At 33.7% G+C, this 21,333-nt stretch overlaps 1 protein-coding gene across 5 annotated transcripts in view; it reads left to right on the forward strand.

Moving 5' to 3' along the window:
- VRK2 (VRK serine/threonine kinase 2) overlaps positions 1–21,333 on the forward strand; it is an 81,855-nt gene that overhangs the window by 5,705 nt on the left and 54,817 nt on the right. For all 5 annotated transcript variants that reach the window (XM_090281327.1, XM_090281326.1, XM_090281324.1 and 2 more), the window contains exons 3-7: positions 14,385–14,434; positions 15,170–15,239; positions 16,884–16,971; positions 18,588–18,693; positions 19,914–20,006. In XM_090281327.1, coding sequence (XP_090137453.1) covers positions 14,385–14,434; positions 15,170–15,239; positions 16,884–16,971; positions 18,588–18,693; positions 19,914–20,006 — 407 coding nt within the window. The remainder of the gene's footprint in view (positions 1–14,384; positions 14,435–15,169; positions 15,240–16,883; positions 16,972–18,587; positions 18,694–19,913; positions 20,007–21,333) is intronic.

Below are 21,333 nucleotides of genomic sequence, written 5' to 3' on the forward strand. Positions count from 1 at the left end.
AGGCCTCAAGGCAGAATTATTTATGCATGGATAAGTGTTTAGACTTCATTTAAGTGACTATTATTACATTTTTTGTTTATGGTCTCCGATTAATTTTGATCTTCAGAAACATAGAAGAAACCTTTTTTGAGTGGAGGAAAATGGATAGGAATACTAGGATTTTTATAAATTATAAAAATTAATTCACTTATTTGATTGTTAAGGAAGCAGACTTCTACTTAGTAAGAAATAGAAAAGATTATTTATGCCAGTGTATTTTTTACTTATTTTACTTTTTAGCTGTAATGGATTCTTTTTAAAGTGTGCAGAATAATGTTCGCAAGAGCCAAATAATAAACTGTCAACAAAGTGTAGTTTTTGAAACACATATTGCTTTATTTTACATCACTGTATTAAATGTTATTTTGGCAGTGTTTTACAGAGAAGGCTTTGAGATAGCAGTTAGCCTTACCTAACACAACGCAACATTATGATGCCACTACAACTGTTGATGATAGGACATTTGGCAAATGATACTATCGGGCTGAAAAGAAGAAATAAATAAATATGAAATTAGGAAAACTTGCCTAGAAATTGTGTGATAAATTAGTTCACCGATGAAGATGTGGAGAGATAAGAGGTGATATAAACTCAAAAAAAGAAGGGATCACTTGAATTTGTGCATTTAATTCACTTGTTGGGCCCATAGATAAGAAATAAAACTTTCTAGAAGTTGTATTTTAATTTTATATATGCTATCCAAAAGCTATTAAGTTTGAGTTTTTAAAGAGAGAGCACTGTTCATTTACCTATCAGTTAAGAAATCTAAGTATTTACAAAAGTTTTGCTTCTTTATAAAAAAGGGAGAGTTTTTCTAAGGCATAGCCTTTGCTTGTCATTTTCATTTCTTAAAATGTCCAACCTTTTTACCCAATTTATAATATGGTTTTCATTTTCAACACTTCTGCTGTTAAAACTCTTTTGCCTGAGGGAAGATTTACAAATTCTTCTGTTCTTCGGTGATCTATATATAATGTCTCTTCCACTGCACCTGTTACAATTTTTTAGCTGTTTACAATGGTCAAGGTTTTAAAATTTGAAACCTATTGCTATAGGGAAATGCCTTCTTCATGAAATGAGCTCACCTTCATTGCCACACAATAAAAGAATTCTCAGCTTTTGAGAGCTTTTGGCTTCCTTATGAAATATGGATAGACTTTTGCTTCTGAAGTGTTTTAGGGATTTTTCTTTAGATATAGAAGAAGAGGAATAAATTATAGGAGGTATGGTCCTTCTTTAAGACATAGATATATCTGAGTTTATAAAATTAATGAGAAGTGAAATTCCAAAGCTCTAAATGGGAGAATTCACCAGAAATTAGCTATTTGGATGATGGCAATTGGTCACCACTTATATTTAACAATGATACAGAAGTGTTTATGGATTTTATACTGCTTAGGTACTTGGTTTTGTAATTCATGCTCCTTCAGAATATTTGTGCCTTATAACTCCATTACATGGACTGAATACACTTTACAGTCATCTAAGTGTAAGGGTATTTTAGGAGAAAAGACAGAAAACAGAGCAATTATTCCAAGACAGTTGTTGAAGATTTTCATTGTTTCTTTTAAAAGGATGGCCTTCAATTAGTCAGGTGGACTTTTCTTTTCTAGCATCTTCAATCAAATAATACTTAAGAAAAAAGATTCCATAGAAAGACATCCATTGAAGGCCAGAAACATCTACAGATGCAATGTGATCCCAAGCAATGAAGCATGTGGCCCTTCGTTGGCATTATATGATAACAGGAGGGTCTTCTGGCAGAAGAGCTGACTTTTGCTGCGTTCTGCATGCTGCCCCTCCAAACCCATCTTTGATTGGCACCTATGCCCTATTGAAACTGGCATCACACCTTCTGAATGGGCACAGTGCCAGGCTAGCAGATGGGTATGGGCAAAATCCTGCCAGAAACCCAGTATGTGCATCAAGTTTAAGTATCAGGGGCCCAAACTTCCATCCAGGGATATAAAAACTGCAGTCTGTTGAGAGCTTTTTGTGCTTAAGGTTAAAGGACATGCCATTTCTACTCCAGCTTAGAGGTTGATTAATTTGGAAAGTCAAACAGGAGCTCCTGTGGCTGTGTCAGGCAAAATTCTATCTTTGTTGAGTGGGAATTACTACTTCATGTAGGGAAGAGAGAGTATTGTAATGAAGTTTCCAATGAGAGATACTCTCCTGCAAGTGCCTCCAGCTCTTAAGCAGCATGCATTCAGTGAAGATGAATATTTCTATTCCCCAACAGAGCCAGGTGCAATCAAAGCCAGATCTTCAACCTGCTGCAGTAAAGAACCCTAAATTTAGAAAGGGCAGGCAAAGTTTGGAAGAGCTCCTTGGTGGCAGCTTTCACCATGAACTGATGAGGCTTCACAAAAGTGTGTAAAGGAGATGAAGGAAAAACTCCAAATAAAAACCCTTCAGAATACTTGAGCCTGAAACAGAAACATCTTTAACAAACCGAAGGAATAGTTTAGTCGTTTCTCCTCAATGCAGAAATTCTCCTGAATTTAATATTAATAAAAACTTAGTTTAGCAAAATGTTAGAACCAACTTAATACATAAGTAACCAAGATTCCTGTTCTAACATTTATGTCATTGCATGTCTATCATGTATATAAACTTCACTTCTTGAATAATGGATTTTGCATAAAATTGAGTTCTAAATATCATATTCCTTATGATCGTCTCACACCAACTACAGAACTAAGCAAAAAAAAAAAAAAAAAAAAGGGCATCATTTCTTGCGATCACTTTACTCCTATCCCTAAATGCTCTTAAATTTACAGGAAAGCCTGTAAGACCAGCTGTGGCCAAGAGAGGTTTTCCTGACTGCCTTATCGCCATTGCTTTTTGTTTTCCACTGTGTAAACTTTATCTATGGAACAGATTCCATGAGACCGTTGTGAATACTTCAACGTATTCAAAACATACAACTGCCACAAATTAAACTACTAAAACTAAAGCTGGTGCATTGTAACTGCCAAGTAAAACTGGCACGTCCCTCTGTCAGACTGCGGGAGAGAGTGCCATACAGGCCTCAGAAAACACAATTCATCCAGAAGCACTCTTGTCACTTGCTCTGATATTAAACCAGAGAAAGTGACATTAATTAAAGAAGTGACATGAGCCAACAAAGGCAGTGAAATTCTAAGCTTTGGCTCATGTGCAGACCTTAATCCAACTTGCTCTGTTTAGGTATTGTGGCCATTTCTGGAGAGTAGCGTGGCTATTCTTCCCACTGCTCCTCTTGTCTTTCCATGCTGAAACATCATTTTCAAGCAACTAAAATTTCATAACCAGGGTTGGACTAGCCAGTTGGTACACTGGTAGACATTGTGGGGGTTCCCAAAATGGTAGTGTGATGGCATGTGATGCTTTACTACACTTGGTAACTGTATGAGTTGAACAGAGGCAGAGGGAAATTGGCCTAACGAAAAGGCAAGCAACAGCCAGAGAAGAGTACCTAGGTTTGCTGGGCTGGGAGTGAGGGGAGTCTGTGCTAGGATCTGTTGTGAAGATAAATGGCTGGAGGGCCAAAGAGGCAAGCAGGGGAGTAGTATCCACAACTTTTCTTCTCTCTTTGTTCCCATAGTGTGCTCTCTCATAGTGCTCCTCTTGTTTCATGTGATTATTATTTGCATACTGCCCCCCCCCCCCCCCAGCCAACATTAGATGATAAACCTTGTATGCATTCTCAGGGTGCTTGAACAAGGCCTTGCGTGTGATAGTTTTGTAAAACTGATTGGTTAAATTAACTCTAGAACTAGTTCGTTATGCAAAAATAATTTTCCTAACAATTATCTGAGATAAAAGTTTTGTGCTGTAATATGTGGTGTGGGGATAAGACACTGTACTTTTAGATTTAGAGACATTATTTAAAGAATTGGGGGGACTTTGGACTGGAGAGATGTATGTGTTTATTCTGTTTTCTAGCATTTTTTTTTTTAATGATATAAAGCTGCTTTTATTATTTTTTTCAATTACTGTTTTTTTTCCTAGCATATTTTAAAATAAAAGAAGCCATATACTTCATAGATTATAGGATTTATTGTGAAAATCTGCTTTGCTCAGGCATAGTGTAGGGAGAGTTAAGAAAAATGGATATTATATTAAGACTAAACAGTTTTGTGTCTGGATTAAAATAGTTCCATTGAGTAGCACTTATTTGAAATAGACCAAATGGCAACTATGAACTTGTGTGGAGGAAAGAAATGGCAATTATTGTTGAATGAATTGACTTGTAGACATGTAACATGCATAAGAAATCCACTTTTCACAGAGTGTAAACACAACTTTAATGGAAAATAAATTTTTGGACTTTCTTTTAAGTGAATGACAGGTTTGATTAAGCATTTTGTACATAGTCAGGAGCTTTTGTTATGGTTGCTGGGCATAAGAATTTTATAGTGGAGATCAGGAATTTTTTTATCTGTGTAATTAGTCCTGAGGTTTAACGTACATTTTTCATATCAGGCAGACAATTGCTTCAAAGAGACAGCAGTGCTGCAAAGGAGCAAGAAAAGAAGGCCAAAGTTGACACACACAGAGGCAAAACAGTGTAGAAAAAATCAACACAGTTTGCAAAATCAATCATTGAAAATGTGTCAGTGTTCAGGAGACTGTCTTTAATTTGCAATCCAAGTGAAAAAGAGTATTTAAATATGAGAGGCAGTATTATTGAGCCCAGCATGCCTGCTACCACTTGTTTGACTAGCTCAGAATAGAACACTGAGAGGCAAGGGCTCAAAGTTAAATGAACATTTATACATTGTAAAATTAAATGAAAGATTCACAATATATTCATGAGTTAAAATTTTTTTTCCAGAACCCTAAATTTAATCAGCTGGAATTACTTTTAAAGTGTCATTCTATTTAACATTTGGGAATGATGAATTTGCCTTTTAATAGGGTGCTGTATTTTATCATGAAGATGAAACAAACTGTCTTTTGTTAATTATTCCCCAGAGACTCTGCCATTTTTCTTTTCTCTCCTATGCTCAGTGTGGAGTAGGGGCAGCTTCCACAAATTTGTTTCGAGTGAGAGTAATCTGAAGCTACAACATGTGTGAAAGAGACTCATGGAGAGCATAGCCTCCATTGTAGATGTTCTAAGTAAGTGCCAGCTGATGAAATTCCTATTGGTAATGTTACCAAGGCTTCACTGAGGGGGCCATGAACACAGAACATAGAAAAGTAAGAAAGAATGAAAGAGAGAATCTCTGGTAAAGAGTGGCCGAAGAGTCATATGTGTCTGTGGTGTTTGATACCTACTAGGGACAGGTCTTGTCTTTTTTTTTAGGAAATCTCATCTTCTACTACTAAAATGTTTTTACTGCGTGCCAAGCTCTGTGTAAATGCTTTAGTTGCATTATTTCATTTGATCCTCCGAACACTTAATACAGAAGATATTGAGGCCTCAGGAGGTTAAGTAAGTTGCCTCCATGCCACAGTTTTAATAATTGTCTTCATCTATATTCGAACCCAGGTTTCTTTGCTCTACTGATTGATGCCCTTTGTCAAGAACATTTTGAATTAATCCTGGCTAGAGAAAATAGTGGCAAATGACATGCTTATGACATGTTCATTTCTAAAATAACAGTGAAATATCTAATTGATAGTATTGGCAACTGATTTAAGAAATCTGTTAGTGATGATGCTAATGGTGTCTTTCATTCAGATTGACAACTCGAGGTGTCAATGATAGAGCATCAGTGATATGTTTTTAATTTTATTATGCTCACAAAATCTGTGAAAGAACATCTGATATTTATAGTAAAACTAATATTAAGAACTGGAAAAATACATTAAAAATGTCCGATACCTAGATCAAATAATATTTTTATGAAAAGTGAGAATAGGCAATCAATAGTACATAAAAACTGATGGGAAAAATTTGGTGGCTTGTCCTGCTTTTTTGAAAATGGATAAATGTGTCCAGTTTGTAGGGATTTTGTGTATTTGTTTTGAGTCTAATAAATAACAGGAAGCATAAAAGAGGCTTCTTTAAATCTCTGTGATACAATTTTCATAAGCATAATATGAAATAGATAGTTTTACAAATATTGAATTATTCTTGACCATGTCTTTTTTATTGGATAATAATTTAAAGATATACTGTTTAGAAATCTAGATCTTTCACAAAGTAAAACAAATAAAGATATTTGGATAAGTGGTATCTTGATAAACAAAACATTTTCTTATAGAATTTGTTCAGATACCCAAATATTTTATTTATATTAGAAGCATAGTTTTAAAAAATTATTCAGATCTTTCAAGATATTATATAATAGTAGTGATCTATTACATACTTATACACACTTTTATGAAAAAATTAACATTTTGTGCATAGGCAAATTTTTAGTTGTTGTTGTTGTTTTATCCTCACCCAAGGACATGGGTGAGAGGGAAAAGGAGGGGGACAGAGAGGTGAGAGAGACATCAGTGTGAGAGAGAAACATCCATCTATTGCCTGGGGACCAAACCTGCAGCCTAGGCATGTGCACCGACTACACATCAAACTCAGAATCTTTCAGTCCACAGGCTGACGCTTCAACCAACTGAGCCACACTCATGAGGGCTTGGGTGCTTTTAATGGAGAAGAGTTATTTATTAGCTATTACAATGCTAATTTTTAGCTAGAATTTTTTGTTTGGTGTATATACATAGCAAGGGAAAGAAGAATAAGATATATCACATTAGAACATGTGTTTTTGAACACATGGTGATATGGGGTTACAATTTCAATTTCTGGAGAATGCGAGGAAAAGTTATTATATTAATACTTGATCTTTTTTTCCTATTAAAAGATTGTGTTATAAGTCTAATGTAGATCTCCAGGGTCAAATGTGAATATTACAATTGAGATGGAGTATTACTTATGTAAACGTTCTATCTTACAAATTGTTGGGATGGTAGAAGGAAAAGTAGTAAAAATTACTAAGAAGTTCTCACAATACATTTCAAGAAAAGTGACAAGAAAGCAAAACAAAGTTGTGTATCTAATGGGCAAATGTTGTGTGATACCAAGGGGAAGAAAAACACTGTATAGACTTACATGATTTCAGAATTTCTACTCCACAACTCGAGAGCAGGTATAAATGTTCTGAACTTAACTAGTTTAATGCAAATTGAATGCATTATGGAATCTCTATAAAAATAAGTTTCTATTGGGGGAAGAACTTTTAAGTTCCTCTGACCCTCAACACCTGTGAGATCCTGAAAGATGGTGAGAGATGCAGAAACATGGAAACAGGCTTGAAGGGAAGAGTTGACTCAACTGAACCAGAGTTAGTTGTACTATTAATGAGCAAGCAAAATATCACAGAAAAATGACAAAGCAATCATCAAGAAGAAAAGATAATGGTTCTATTACGTTTATATACTATATCTTTGGATAATAAGAATATCACACAAGAAGGTAAAGACCTGCAAAATAGAGACCATAATGAAAGATATAAAAAAGATTTCTTATATTTGAAACCTAACTTCAGCAGGAATATTAGAAAGTATTTCCAAAAAGTGAGGGTGGGGCTGAAGTTCTTCTATAGTGGGCTTTTAAACTTAAAATATAGAATTTAATTATATCATTTCAGAAAAGGAGGTAAAGAATTACTTTAGCCTTTAACTCAGACTGAAAATAGAAAAAGTTCATGATAACTAAGAGAAATATGGCTATTCTAATATGCTATCTGTCCAGATTGAATGTCTCTTGAGTTAGAAGGAAACACTTGAGGTCTTAGGAAATCTTAAATTATTTCATAACATTTTACCACAAAGTAGACTTAAAAGTGAAGGAGTCTTAAAAGAGATAATGAATTAAATTATTAAGATGTGATGACATAAAGTAAAAACAGGTTAGTAAAAATTGCAGTTATGAACATAGAATTTTATAATGCAATCCACATTTTTAAGTTATTATATTAATAAGTTGTATTTAGGAATTATAGGATTAAAAGTTAAATAAAAAAGTTAAGTTCCACATCAACCCTCCAAGCAAGCTCAAAATATATTTAGCTAATAATACTAATAATGAAAACATCTGGATTTGTGTATATCACTGTTAAGAGTGTCTGAGAAATAGAGAAATGGTTTGAAAGATAGTCTATTATAAAATGAATTAAAATATATAATCCGTATTACAACCAGTATGTGATTGATGAAGGACAGAGCAAAGAAGAATAACAATAACATAAATTTATAATGTTGGGTTATGATATAATTGCCGGTTACCACATTGCATAAAAACAGTCTAAAACCCTCTGTTAGAGAATATTATTGACAGAAATCCCATAATCAGTTACCAAAAAAATAATTAAAACAATAAAGACAATAAATGCTCCAAGTTTTTCATGCACATGTAAGTAAAGAGTAAAATAAGCAGTTTTTAAAAATTATTTTACAAACAAGGATGTAATGGCAAAAGTTTAATAAAGCCAAGTAAGAATGCAATGATAGAATTTAATATGTTCAGATTGCTACTGTTTATTTTTGTGCTTAAAAAAAGAGGGGAAAGAAAATATAGAATTCAATAAGAAATATTACAAGTATGTAACTGGAGATACTTTACACTCAGAGAATGATGACGCATATACCAGCAGCCTTCATTCACTCTGGCCTCTATGGAGCCCAGGCATATAGGGGAAAGGGGTTCTGGCCCTTCCGCCCATGTTCATCCTGAGTATTTCTTCTTTGATCCGTTCTAGGAAACATTCCTTTGCTGAAACAGTTTGAGGATAACTGTGCTATAAAAATCAATAAGATACACAGTTGAATATTTAAGAAGAAATAATTTATATTTGGAGGGGTTTTATAGCATTATAGTGAATAAGTTTTCCCCCTTCTCCAACTATATAAGAACTCGTTTTTAAAATTAGGTGTGTGGTAAATATAAAAACAAACAAACAAACAAGAATTCTTATATGTCTTAGTCTTGGAATCCTTTGCTGGAAATAAATGACAAGATCACCTGACCTGTTCTGTTTTTCTCTTTACCACTTGTATTGTCTATCCTGTTTCTACATAGTCAAATTGTGTTGATTTAAAGTCCACTTTCCCCTTGAAGCCTACTGTTTTCCTTTTTGCATTTTCTGCTAAAGTTTTACATGATGTATTTTCAACAATATTTTTGCCTCTCTTTTATCACTAAGAATATTCTGCTTTGCATTATGATTCTGTATTGGTTGTATCTTTTTGTAAGTATTATTTTAAAATTAATATAGAGAAAAAAATGACCCTGTGTGTATATATTTCTATGAATTTTAACACACCACAACAATGAGGATACAAATACAAACTCATCACCCCTAAAATCTTCATAGTATACCTTTTCTTTACCCCTAACCACTGGCAATTGTGATCTGTTTTTCTGTATTTTTAAGAATGTACAGAATTCCTTTGAATGGAACTGTATAGTAAGTAACCTTTTGAGATTGGATTTTTTAAATTAGCACAGTGTCTTGGAGATTCATTGAAGTTGTGCATATCAGTAATTCATTTTATTGCCAAGCAGAGGTGCATTATATGCACGTACCAGTTTGTTTATTGTGCCATTGAAGGGCATTTGGGCAGTGTGATTTCTTCCACTTTGCTCTTTTTAAAAATTAGCTCTTTTCTAGTCCCTGCCTTTTCATATACATTTTATAATCAGTTTGTATTTACAGAAAAAAGCTTGCTGAGATTTTGATTGGTATTGTGTTAAATCTATAGGTAAATTTGGAGAGAAGTGACGTTTTTACTATGTTGAGTTTTCTAATCCATGAATATACAGTGTGTCTTTTCATTTCTTTTGGTTCTACCAAAGATAGTTATTTGGGTAGCTTCCAGTATTTGCTGTTGCAAATTCAGACTTATTCCCAGATTTTCTCTTGGAGTTCTAATGTATTTCCTGTTCTTGGCCACTCTTTCTTAGATCTCTGATGCTTTTCTAATTATAATCAATTTGTTCACTTGTGTTTATATAGCATTTGCTTTGTTTCTTATTGGTATCTTTGTTTGTGTCTGTTATTTTAAGCAGATATTTGGTCTGTAGATCTGTATGGGAGGTCTTAAGTTTCTCAAGGTTTAAGCCTTTTGTTTGTTTTTTCTTTTGTTTTGTAAATATGAATTATTAACTTGCCTTTAGCCATACTTTATGTCTGGTGATCCTGTGTCCAGTGTGTTCCTTGAAGGAGATTTGTTTTTTTTGTTTCTGCCAGGTGCTGTAAGTAATCATTGATTTTGAGGCTTTTTTTGTACCACACTACGGTGTAAATTTTATCCTAAATTCCTGAAGGAGCTTTTGGGATAATTATCAGGAGACACTCTCCTTTTCCCAATACTCAGGGTCTAGGCCAAGACAAGTTTTTTTGTTTGTTTGTTTTTTAACTTCTTTCTGTGTCTTGTGGCCGTGGATTCATTCACTTATTTATATTCTTTCTTTCTCTCATTCTTTTCCTCTTTTCTCTGCCCTCTCCCTCCCCTTTCTCCCTCTCCCCTATTTCCCTATCTTTTTAATGTCCCGTACTACTAGCACTTTGAAAGTTCTGACTTAATGTGGCCATCTTATCTTCAGGCCCAAGTACTTGTCCTTTCCCAGGAGGGCTTCACCACTCAGGTTCTTGGTCACCCTGCCTGGGCAGCCTCCTCCAGGTGCGAAGCACAGCTGACCATCAGGGCTCACCCCACCCCCACGCCACACTGGCTTTCAGAATTCTCTTTATCTTTGGCTTCCTTCCTTTTTTTTTTTTTGGCAGATTACCTCTCCATGTATAAGAAAGTTTGATTTATTTTATTCAGCATCCTGTTCATTTTTATAGAGGGAGGTTTTTGGTTTATCTCCTGTGCTAGTCTATCATATTTTAATTTTTATGGTCGCTTCCTGTGTAGTCTTTGGTTGCCAATGCTGGAAACACACGTGGGCAATTTTAATTGCTGTAACTGATGAGTGCAGGGCTTTTCCAGCTCTGCATATGGATAGAGGTACAGCAGTGTCACTGCGGCTCGCTCTCTGCCTTAACCCCACTTTCCTTAGGGTTGGATTTGATTTTCAGACTTTATTCCCCATGTAGCTGAGGAAAGTGATCACTACTATTTCTAGGATTTGAGCATCCTTATAGCTTATGGTCTATCTTGTCTTACTTAACATTTTAACATCAAATCTTAGGGAAGAAATTTCTACCTAGTCGGCACTTTGCCATTTCTGAACTGGTTACTGTGGCCACTTGGCTTGTATTTTGCCATTAGCCAGGCTCAGTCATGTGCCCAACTCCAGGATGTAAGGGAGAGTACACTAGTTCCACATGCAAAGTGGGAGGTTTGGTTTCTCAAAGGAAAACCAGGTGAGATTCCCAGTGAATAGAATAGAAATGCTAGGAAGGCAGATATCACATATGTGCACAGCATGTTCCTTATCAGGTCATCAGACCTCGCGTCAGAAATTTAAATGAAGATATGAGACTACTGTACTTTCAACACTACCACTGTTGATGATTGATCATTCTTCTCATCCCCCAGTAGATCAATCAAGCTGTAACTTACCAAACTAGACCCCTTTCCCTCCATTGTTAAATTCTATCAGCTTCTGAAATCTATGGAATCTTTCATTTTTCTTTATATCTAACATTGCTGCTCTAGTCCAACATATGGTCTTTTTTACCACAATTAAATCCTTACTCATCTATCAATACCTGCTGTGGTTACCTTTCAGTCTGTTCTCCTCATTGTAGTGTAGGGATCTGTTCAGAATGCAGATCTAATAATGTGTTTCCTATCTTCTATATATACCTCAAGCTTTTAAAAAACTTTCATTAGAAATATATTAACTAGATTTTCATCTAGCTCTTTATCATCTCTCCAACTAGTAGCATTTCTTTCTATATAAATTAAATTATATATTCTCATACTACCATCTACCTCTTCCTTTAACATTCATTATAATTACAGTTTTACACTTGCGTATGAGTATTTGATGAATGTCTGATTTTCTCCGCTAGACTGTAAAAGCAGATAATCATGTCTGTTTTCCATGATCATTTAATTTTAGTAGCCAGAATGTGGCTTGGCTTACAGTGGAAAATAAATATTTGTTTCATTAATTAACTGATTGATTACTATAAAGAGAACTCCATGGTAACTAAGACAATTTATTTGTTTAACATCTATCTCTGAAAGCTTTCTAGTCAATTGACTAGGATTTAGGCTCTCCAATATAATCTGACTTTGGAGTTTATAGAGAACATTGTGTAGCTATCAAATGATGAGTACATGGGTGTTTCAAGTATATGTCACCTTATGATTATGTTCATGTAAAATAATATGAAAGTAAGATTCAGATTATACATTGGTAGGGATATACTGACTGAAATCATCAAGGAGTAGGATTTTGGACTGGTTGGATATCATTTTTCCCCAGTCAATGTAATATGTTATTTAACTAGTTGAAATCCCCATTTTCCTTTTGTGCTTTTCTGCTTCTTAACATTCTGTTTGGCTTAAAGATTTATTAGCTGCTATGGCCACTTGCTTTTAGACAAGGAGCAGGAAATTGTTGTTTTTTATTTTTTAACCAACTTATGACCCAGAAAGCACAGACCATTGTCCAGAGTCTCTACTGTACTAAGTGGACCAGGGTTAGGGAAGGGCTATTTCTCCCCAGCCTTGGGTTTCATACTAGAAAAAATAATATACCATTGGTGGGGGAGGAAAGGCTTTTCTCACCTCTTCTCTAGTAGGACTAGATCCCTTTTTTGTGTATACTTAAGCTGTTTTTTTTCCCTCCATAGACATGGGTAATCCAGTTCTCCTGCAAGCAGTTCCCTTGGGACTACTGCATGAGTGAAAATGAAAACCACTTTATATGAATAAAGATGAAAAGAGAAATTCATTTGATATCAATACGTTTAGCTTCTTCATTACTGACAATTTCTATGTAATATCCACTAAAATTGAGGTAGTAATTTCTTCAACTGGCTAATAGCATCGCTAACATCAAAATTTAGAAGAGTGGGTAAGAAAATTGTACATGTTGTACAACTCTAACGTACAATTTATATACTTTAGGAAGTTGTGATGTACTTTTTATATCTACCATGTGAATTAATAGAACAGTTGATAGAGTTAGGAGAAAGAGAAGGAAAAATGTTGGGAATAGTAATAAGAGGGCACAGAATTTTGATAAACATACAGAAAATATACCTGAAGAATTAGATCTTGTTCTCAATCTGAGTGCTGGTTTTCAATTGTATTCAATACTAGTTTCACCTTTTTCCTTTTCACTTCCCTGTAAACATCATCCTAATGCTTAACACGGTGCCTTGCGTATTCTAGCTTCTTAATAAATATTGGTTAGTTGAATGAAGAGTGAATAGATGAATAACAAAATTCTAGACTTCACAATACAAATAAATATGCATGTCAACTTCCTTCTTCAAAATTTGGAAACAGGAATCTCCTAATAATTTAGAGGAAAATATTGATTTGATGAAAAAAATTTAACAGTAGAGTTTTCAGAAGTTGGATTGCTATATCTAAAATGCAAATGATAAATAAGTTAGATAGCTTGAAATGAGCATATTATGAGATACGTATTCTTTAATGTTGGAATAATAGATTGCTAAATTCAGAAGATGATTTTTAAAAGACCATTCTTTTCTAAAATTATTTTTAAGTTTATTTTTATTGTATTTTTTCCATTGCTATTTATCTCCCTTATACCCTCTTCTACCTCCACCCACTCCTCTCCCTCCTGCAATCACCACACTGTTATCCATGTCCATGAGTTCTTTTTCTTTTTGCTCAATCCCTCCTCCCCCAAACTCCTCCAGAGCTGTCAGCCTGCTCTCCATCTATGAGTCTTTAAAAGACTGTTTTTTTTTGTAACTTGACTTATTTTAGAATTTTACCAAGTATAAATTGTTCTTAACTTTCTACTTAAAATGAATCAGTTTTCATTTCTGAATTATCATAGATTTTAATTTAGTAAAAATGAACCAACAGATTTTACTATATATCACTTAATTGGGTTTAATGCTATATATATAGAAAATATTTTCCCCTGCATTTAGATCTGCGTGATTAATATCATTTATTGATTTTACTTGTTTGAACATTTAAATATGGTTTGTGGTAAAGATTGTGTGTTATGGTGTCAGATAGATTTGAATTTCAGTCCCCAGTCTGCTATTTCTTAGCAAATTATTCAGCTTGTCAAACCTTAGCAGGATCTTGTGTAAAATGGAGACGATACTATAAGAGGTCTTTGGAAGATATAATAAAATAATATATGTGAAAGATTTAGCACAGTGTTTGGAATATAGTAGGTATTCAATAATTTGGAACAACTATTTTTTTCCCCATTGTGTTTTGTTTTGCAGCTTTCCCCACAAATAAACCAGATGAAGATGCAAGACATGTAATAAAAGTGGTAAGTATTGCTCTTAATTTTATATTTTGCATATATTTGACATTTTTCCGCTTTATTCATTTTATTGTTGTAAAAATGTTTCTCATCATAGTTTTCATAATTTTACCTAATCAGTAAACCTAATATTATGTTACATTTTCACACTACTAAAATGTAAAGACTGGAGGACTTTGTTCTTCTGTGTTAGCATCTATAACCCTTTTATCTTATGTAGCTGTATGTCCTCTCCTCCCTCCCCCACTTCCTTCTTTTTTCCTCTCTACTCTAGATGGTATGGTTCTAACAGGCAGGGATGAGGTTTTATTTTTGTTTGTATCCCCTGTGTCTGGTACAATGAATGAAGTAGAATAGACACTCAGTAAAGGTGTCATGTAGAATGAACCACCAGGAAGTTTGCAGTATATCCCCTGATATGCATGTTGATACAGATTGAGTGTCTGTGTCTGTATTAAATTCTCAGTGCCTTTAGTTAAGTTCTTTCCATTAGAAGACTACTTTCATGTGTAAGGCTATATAGAGAGCATTACAATATGTTAAATTTAAAAATGAGATTTTTTTTAAGTTTATTTATTGCTTTTTTGGAGATTTTTACTGGAAATCTGGTGCCTGTGTTTTATAATAAATGATTCAAATACTATTGTATATTACATATGTATATCCATATTTTTACAGTTGCAATACCAATTTTGTCTTTAAGATTTTTTAAGTAAAATTAATTGTCCTTTTCTTTTATAGGAGTATCAAGAAAATGGCCCATTATTTTCAGAACTTAAATTTTACCAAAGAGCTGCAAAAAAAGAATGTAGTAAGTAAAATTAGCAAAGCAAGCTACTTCCATATATATGCTTGCTAAAGTGAGTGTAAATATTTTTATCTTTTTCTAGCCTTCTGGAAAATTCTTTCCAATTAGAAATGTTATTGTAAAATGATACAGTTAACTGTTACAACGTATAAAAAAGACAGGTGGTGTACAAGTTTTGATATTACATAATGGGTTATATATTTCAGAATTGTTTCTACTACTTTACATAAAATGTTATGTTTTTGATCCAAGTTACCACGAGTTCCCTAAATGTGAAAGATAGTAGAATGAAATTAATTTTATAAAAAAAGAACATTTAGCCCTGACTGGTGTGGCTCAGATGGTTGGGTGCCCTCCCAGAAAGTGGAAGGCCACCTCTTCAATTCCCAGTCTGAGCATGTGCCTGGGTTGCGGGTTCATCAGGTCAGGACATGTTTGAGAAGCAACTGACCGATGTTGCTCACATTGATATTTCTCTTCCTCTCTTTATCCCTCCTTCCCCTTCTCTCTAAAAATAATTTTAAAATTTTTTTAAAAAACTATTTGGATAGGAAGGATGTAAGGAAAAATAATTAAAATTGGCATGGGCAGTAGATACATAAATAAAAGGAATGATCTTAGAATGGATTAGGGCAAGATATATAGATAGCATTAAACATTAAGATGATTTAGAAAATAAGTTTAAAATGCTAGACATATGAAACTTGGGAAGTTAATTGGAACTGAGGATCAGATGTAAAAACTACCAGTTAGAGGATTTGAATGTGAAGTGGCTATGAGCAGAGCTGAAGAAGAATAAAAGCATTTCCTAAACACTGTAAGTTTTATATGGACTAAGTAAAGTTTCAAGGAAGTTACTTGAGTAATGACTTTATAGTCAAGGGTCCTTTACATTACGTTTAGGAAAAAGAATGATGAGTCTAGCCTCAATAATTAACTTTTTTTTCCTTAATAAAACCTTCTAAACATTAAGACTATAGTCTTTACTGACTGCTTAAAATATTTTAGGGTGACAAATAAAATTCATTAAACTTGATTGTTCATCAGTAGAGCTCTCTTAAACATTAAACATACATGGTGGAAAGTGAAAAATTAAATAAGCTACCTGATTGTTTTAAGTGGATTTGATTTTTTAAAAACTAAATTTAATCAAAACAATTTCTGTATAACGTAATTTCAGAGTAAGATCATTTTTCTGCCCAGTTTCTGTTTTTTAACTACCATGGTTTTATATTTTTAAGTAATAAGGAAGAAAAAGTCATCTCCCTACTGATTCTTTGTTATATTTAAAAATTTAGCATATAAGGGAATGCATTTTTTAATGAATACAAGTATTTGTGTATATGATAACCATGCATTTTATGACTATTACTACTTTTGGTTATTTATTACTGTAATGGCATTACAATATTTTATTAATAGTTGTTTATCATTTATTTAATTTTAAATTTATATGTTTTGTGTTAATTATAATGATAAATAGAATTTGAAGCCATTTGATAGATACATTTGATTTCTAAAATAACTTTTTTAGGAAATTTTAATTTCTATTTAGGTTAGTTAAGTAAGTTTTAGCATCAGTGCAAAAGTAAGAAATTCCTTTATGAAAAACACTCATCTTTTTTCCTATTAAATTTGTCTTTGCAGTCAAAAAATGGATAGAACTGAAACAACTTGATTATTTAGGAATTCCTCTGTTTTATGGATCTGGTCTTACTGAATTCAAGGGAAGAAGGTAAAATAGAATTATTATAGTCAAATATTGTCTAATACCTGTTTCCTATGTGGTATATTAATATATGTTACTGTATAACAAATTACCCAATATGTAGTGGCTTATAACAACAAACTAATACTACCCTAATTCCTCTGGGTCAGTTATCTGTAACTGGTTTACCTGGATGGTTCTAGTTCAGGACTTCTTATGAGGATGTACTCAGCTGTTTTTTGGGTGGCAGTCATCTCACGGCTAGACTGGAGAAGGTTCTGCTTTAAAGGTCACTTATATGTTATTGGCAGGCCTAAGAAGATCTGCTTCTAAATTCACTCATGTGCTTGTTGGCAGGCCTCATATCCTCACCATATCTTCCCATAAGCTGCCCAAGTATCATACAGACAGGGCAACTGGCTTCCCCTAGTAAGTGTCAGAGGGAGGAGGAGAGGGCGCATGTGCTGACCCATGGGCATGCATTCAAGAAGGATCATAGTCTTTTTATAATCTGAGAAGTGATATCCTCTCATTTCTACTGTATTCTCTTTGCTAGAAGCAAGTCGTTAAATGTACCCTGTATTTAAGAGAGAAGAATTAATTAAGCTCTATCTCTTGAAGAGAGACAAGAAAAGAATTTTTAGACATAGAAATATTTTTAAATTCACCAAATATAGCTAATCATTACATATAAATAATTTACTAATAGTGATTTTAAAAAGGAAAAAAGACTGTCATTTGTTAGGTACCTGTTTTGTCCTTTCAACGGCCTTTAAAGATAGGTGATATATTTTTTTCCTGGGTGAGAAAAATAGGCTCAAAGATCAGTGCTTTGTTAAAATAGTCTTTAAATGCTTTAAGTAAAAACAAAATGAACAAACAATAAACTTGCAACAAAATAAAACGCTGCCAGTAAGGGACTGAATGGCTAAGCATGGTACTTTCATATCATGCGATATTATGCAGCCCATTAAATAAATCAGTTAAAGCTATACCGGTTGACTTGGAAGGATTTCAGTGATACAACTGAAAAAAGCATGACGCAGAAAAGTGCATAAAATAAGATCACACTTTTGTAAAACAAAGACAAAACTTTTAATATGTCTGCGTGTGTATACATAATAGATAGACATAGAATGGGGTCCTATGTGGGTAAGTGAAAGGAAGAAAAAAAGGGGTAGAGATGCCAAACAGAAAAGAAAAAGAAAAAGTCCATATTCTTGAAAAGGCATGTTTATAAGTGTATAGAGACGGTAAATTTGATTTTATAAGTTCAAAAACAAATATAAATATAATTTCCTGTATAGACAAATAATTTGTTCAAGGCTATATGACAAGAAGGTCATGGAACAAAATGAACTACATTTATAACTATTTAATTTAGAAAGACTATTTTTTTTCATGATCTAAATGTGAATGGTTCAGCACAGCATTCTCTTCTAGAGAACTAAGTGCAGAGTAAAATACTAGTAATATCTTTCTGCAAAAGAATAGCATTATTAATGTACATTCATTCTTTAATGGTTCATACTGCATCATTCTTTACTGTTAGATTGGGGATAATTTTTCTTGTTTTAATTCATAAACAGAAGGTTTCAAGCATTGCTATCTTAAGATCTCTTTTTGACATCCTCTTCTTATAGTTACAGATTTATGGTAATGGAAAGACTAGGAATAGATTTACAGAAGATCTCTGACCAGAATGGTACTTTTAAAAAGTCAGCTGTCCTGCAGCTAGGTATTCGAATGGTAAGAAGGAATGACTTATTTCACATGCTCTATTTTCAGATTATTTACTTGTCATATAATAATATACAAATTGTTGCCCTTTGCGGAATTACTAGAGACTGCAGGATTATTGCCTCAGAAATGTCAGTTATTGAGAGTAGGGCTCTTTGGTGAAATTGGTAACAGTGGGCTCTGCAAGCGATAGAATGTGCTATGTTTGGCACTACCAACTCAGTTAGGCACTGGTCCTGCAGTCTGATGATTTTTTTCCCCTTGCAACCTTGTTTTACATAATTAGAACAAGCTTACATTGCTATAAGAATAACATCCCTTTTTTCAATTATATTTATAACAGAGCAAGCTATGGCAGATTATATTATTTTCCTTACTAAGCACGTTGATCGTATGGGTGTGCTATGAAGTTTTTATTATGAGTTTGGGATGGTGGCAGTAATTAGTGTGGCAATGAATAATATATACTTTGCCAAGTAAGAAGCAATGAAATCTTAATAGCACCCATGCACACATTTTGTTTATACCACATATTTGTCTTATCTTGTTTGTGTTTGATTTGCCTAAGCTCCGTTGTATTTTTTTTCCATTTTAAATAGAATGAAACTGCTCATGCCAGGTTGGGATGTGATGAATAGAACTCATTAATTTTCCCATTTGCCCATTCATCCATTTAGCCAAACATCAAATGTTTATTGACCATTGGATGTAGGTAGCATTGCAAGGCTCAGGGGATTCAAAGATGAAGCCAAAGTTCACTCTGTTACTCTACAGAGGGAAAATGCCTCTCTGCTCATGGACATGGTGTCCTGTCCTATTCTGGAGTCCCTAAAATTCAATTTGTAATTATTCCATGGATAAGGAATTGCTGAGTGGGCTTCATGATTAGTTCACTTTAGCTCTCTGGTTGTATTGTGTTTTCCCCCTTTGCACAGTGTGATTTGGCCATCAGGCTCTCAGGAACATAGGCATGAGCATTACCGAATCTTAATTTCCTTTCATCACAGTTTCAATTAAAACACTTGATATTTGAGGGTCGTTTTATTCATCTTTTCCCAGGATGAGCAACCAGTACATGGGATATTTTAGAGTAAATAAATAAATGTGAAATGTGTCACTTTGTCACTGATAATATTAAAAAGATACATATTATTCTATATTCAAAATGTTCAAGTTCACCATGAGTTCTGAATAGACATCACTATAACCTTATGTATTTCTTTTCACAGTTGGATGTACTGGAATATATACATGAACACGAATATGTTCATGGTGATATAAAAGCAGCAAATCTACTTTTGGGTTACAAAAATCCAGATCGGGTAAATATAACTTCAAGCTTTGCTTTTATAAAGGGTTTTCAAAATACCATATTGAGATATTCAAAAACTAACTCCTAACCCGGACTAGTTTACAAAATGAGGACTTACCATGATATGTGCTGTGATTTATCTTAGCTTGCTTATCTAATTTAGTACACTGAACTAATATGTAATTAGGGTGTGGAAATTGACTCAGAGGGGTTAAATAATTTGTTAATGGTTATATAGTTAAGAAATGACTGAACAGGTATTTGACTTTCTGAGCAAATACAAAGACCCATCAATATCCAGTGTGAGAAGAGATAGATTTTGTGCAGAGAAAAAAATCAGAAGCTGTCACATCAGCTTTTCTTCTATTGTGTAAATAAGCTTTATATAGAGCAACATTTCCCATAGAACTTTCTGTGATGATGGCAATATTCTGTATATCATTATCTAGTACAGTAGCCATTAGCCACATGTGACTATTAAACATGTGAAATGTGGTTAGTACCCCACCAAATGCTGGCAAGAATGTGGAGCAACAGAAACTCTTTTTCATTGCTGGTGGGAATCCAAAATGCTACGACCACTGTGGAAGACAATTTGCTGATTTATTACAAAACTGAACATATTCTTTATATATGATTTTTCAGTTTTACTCCTTAGTATTTACCCAAAGGAGCTGAAAACTTAAATCCACACAAAAACCCACACATAGATGTTTATTGCAGCTTTCTTTGTAATTACCAACACCTGACACAGCCAGGATGTCCTTTAATAGGTGAATGGATAAATAATCTGTGGCATATCCAGACTGGACAATATTATTCAATGTTAAAAAGAAATGAGCAAGACAAAAAAAAAAAAAAATACATGTAGGAATCTTAAGCAATGCATATTACTAAATGAAAATATGTATAATCTCAATTACATAACATTTTAGAAATGAAAAAAGTATGGAGATATTAATAAGATCAGTGATTGTTAAGGGTTAGAAGGGAGAGAGGGATGAATAGGTGGAGCACAGAGGACTTTTAGGGAAATATAATTGTTCTGTATGATACTACAATGGTGAATACATTTCGTTATACATTTGTCGAAACCCATGGAATGTACAACACTAAGAGTGAACTCTGATGTGAACTATCAACTTCTGATGAGGATAATGCTGATGTAGATTTATCCATTGTAATACATGTAATATTATGATGTGGGATATTGTTAATAGGGGAGGATGTATTTGGGAGAGGTAGGCAGTGGATATATGAGAACTCACTGTACTTTTTACTCAGTTTTACCTAACTTTACCAAAATTGAATCTAAAAACTGCTCTAAAAATCTAAGA

Source organism: Furipterus horrens, unplaced genomic scaffold (genome assembly GCF_987537825.1).
Source record: "Furipterus horrens unplaced genomic scaffold, mFurHor1.1.pri manual_scaffold_6, whole genome shotgun sequence".
NCBI classification, from domain to species: domain Eukaryota; kingdom Metazoa; phylum Chordata; class Mammalia; order Chiroptera; family Furipteridae; genus Furipterus; species Furipterus horrens.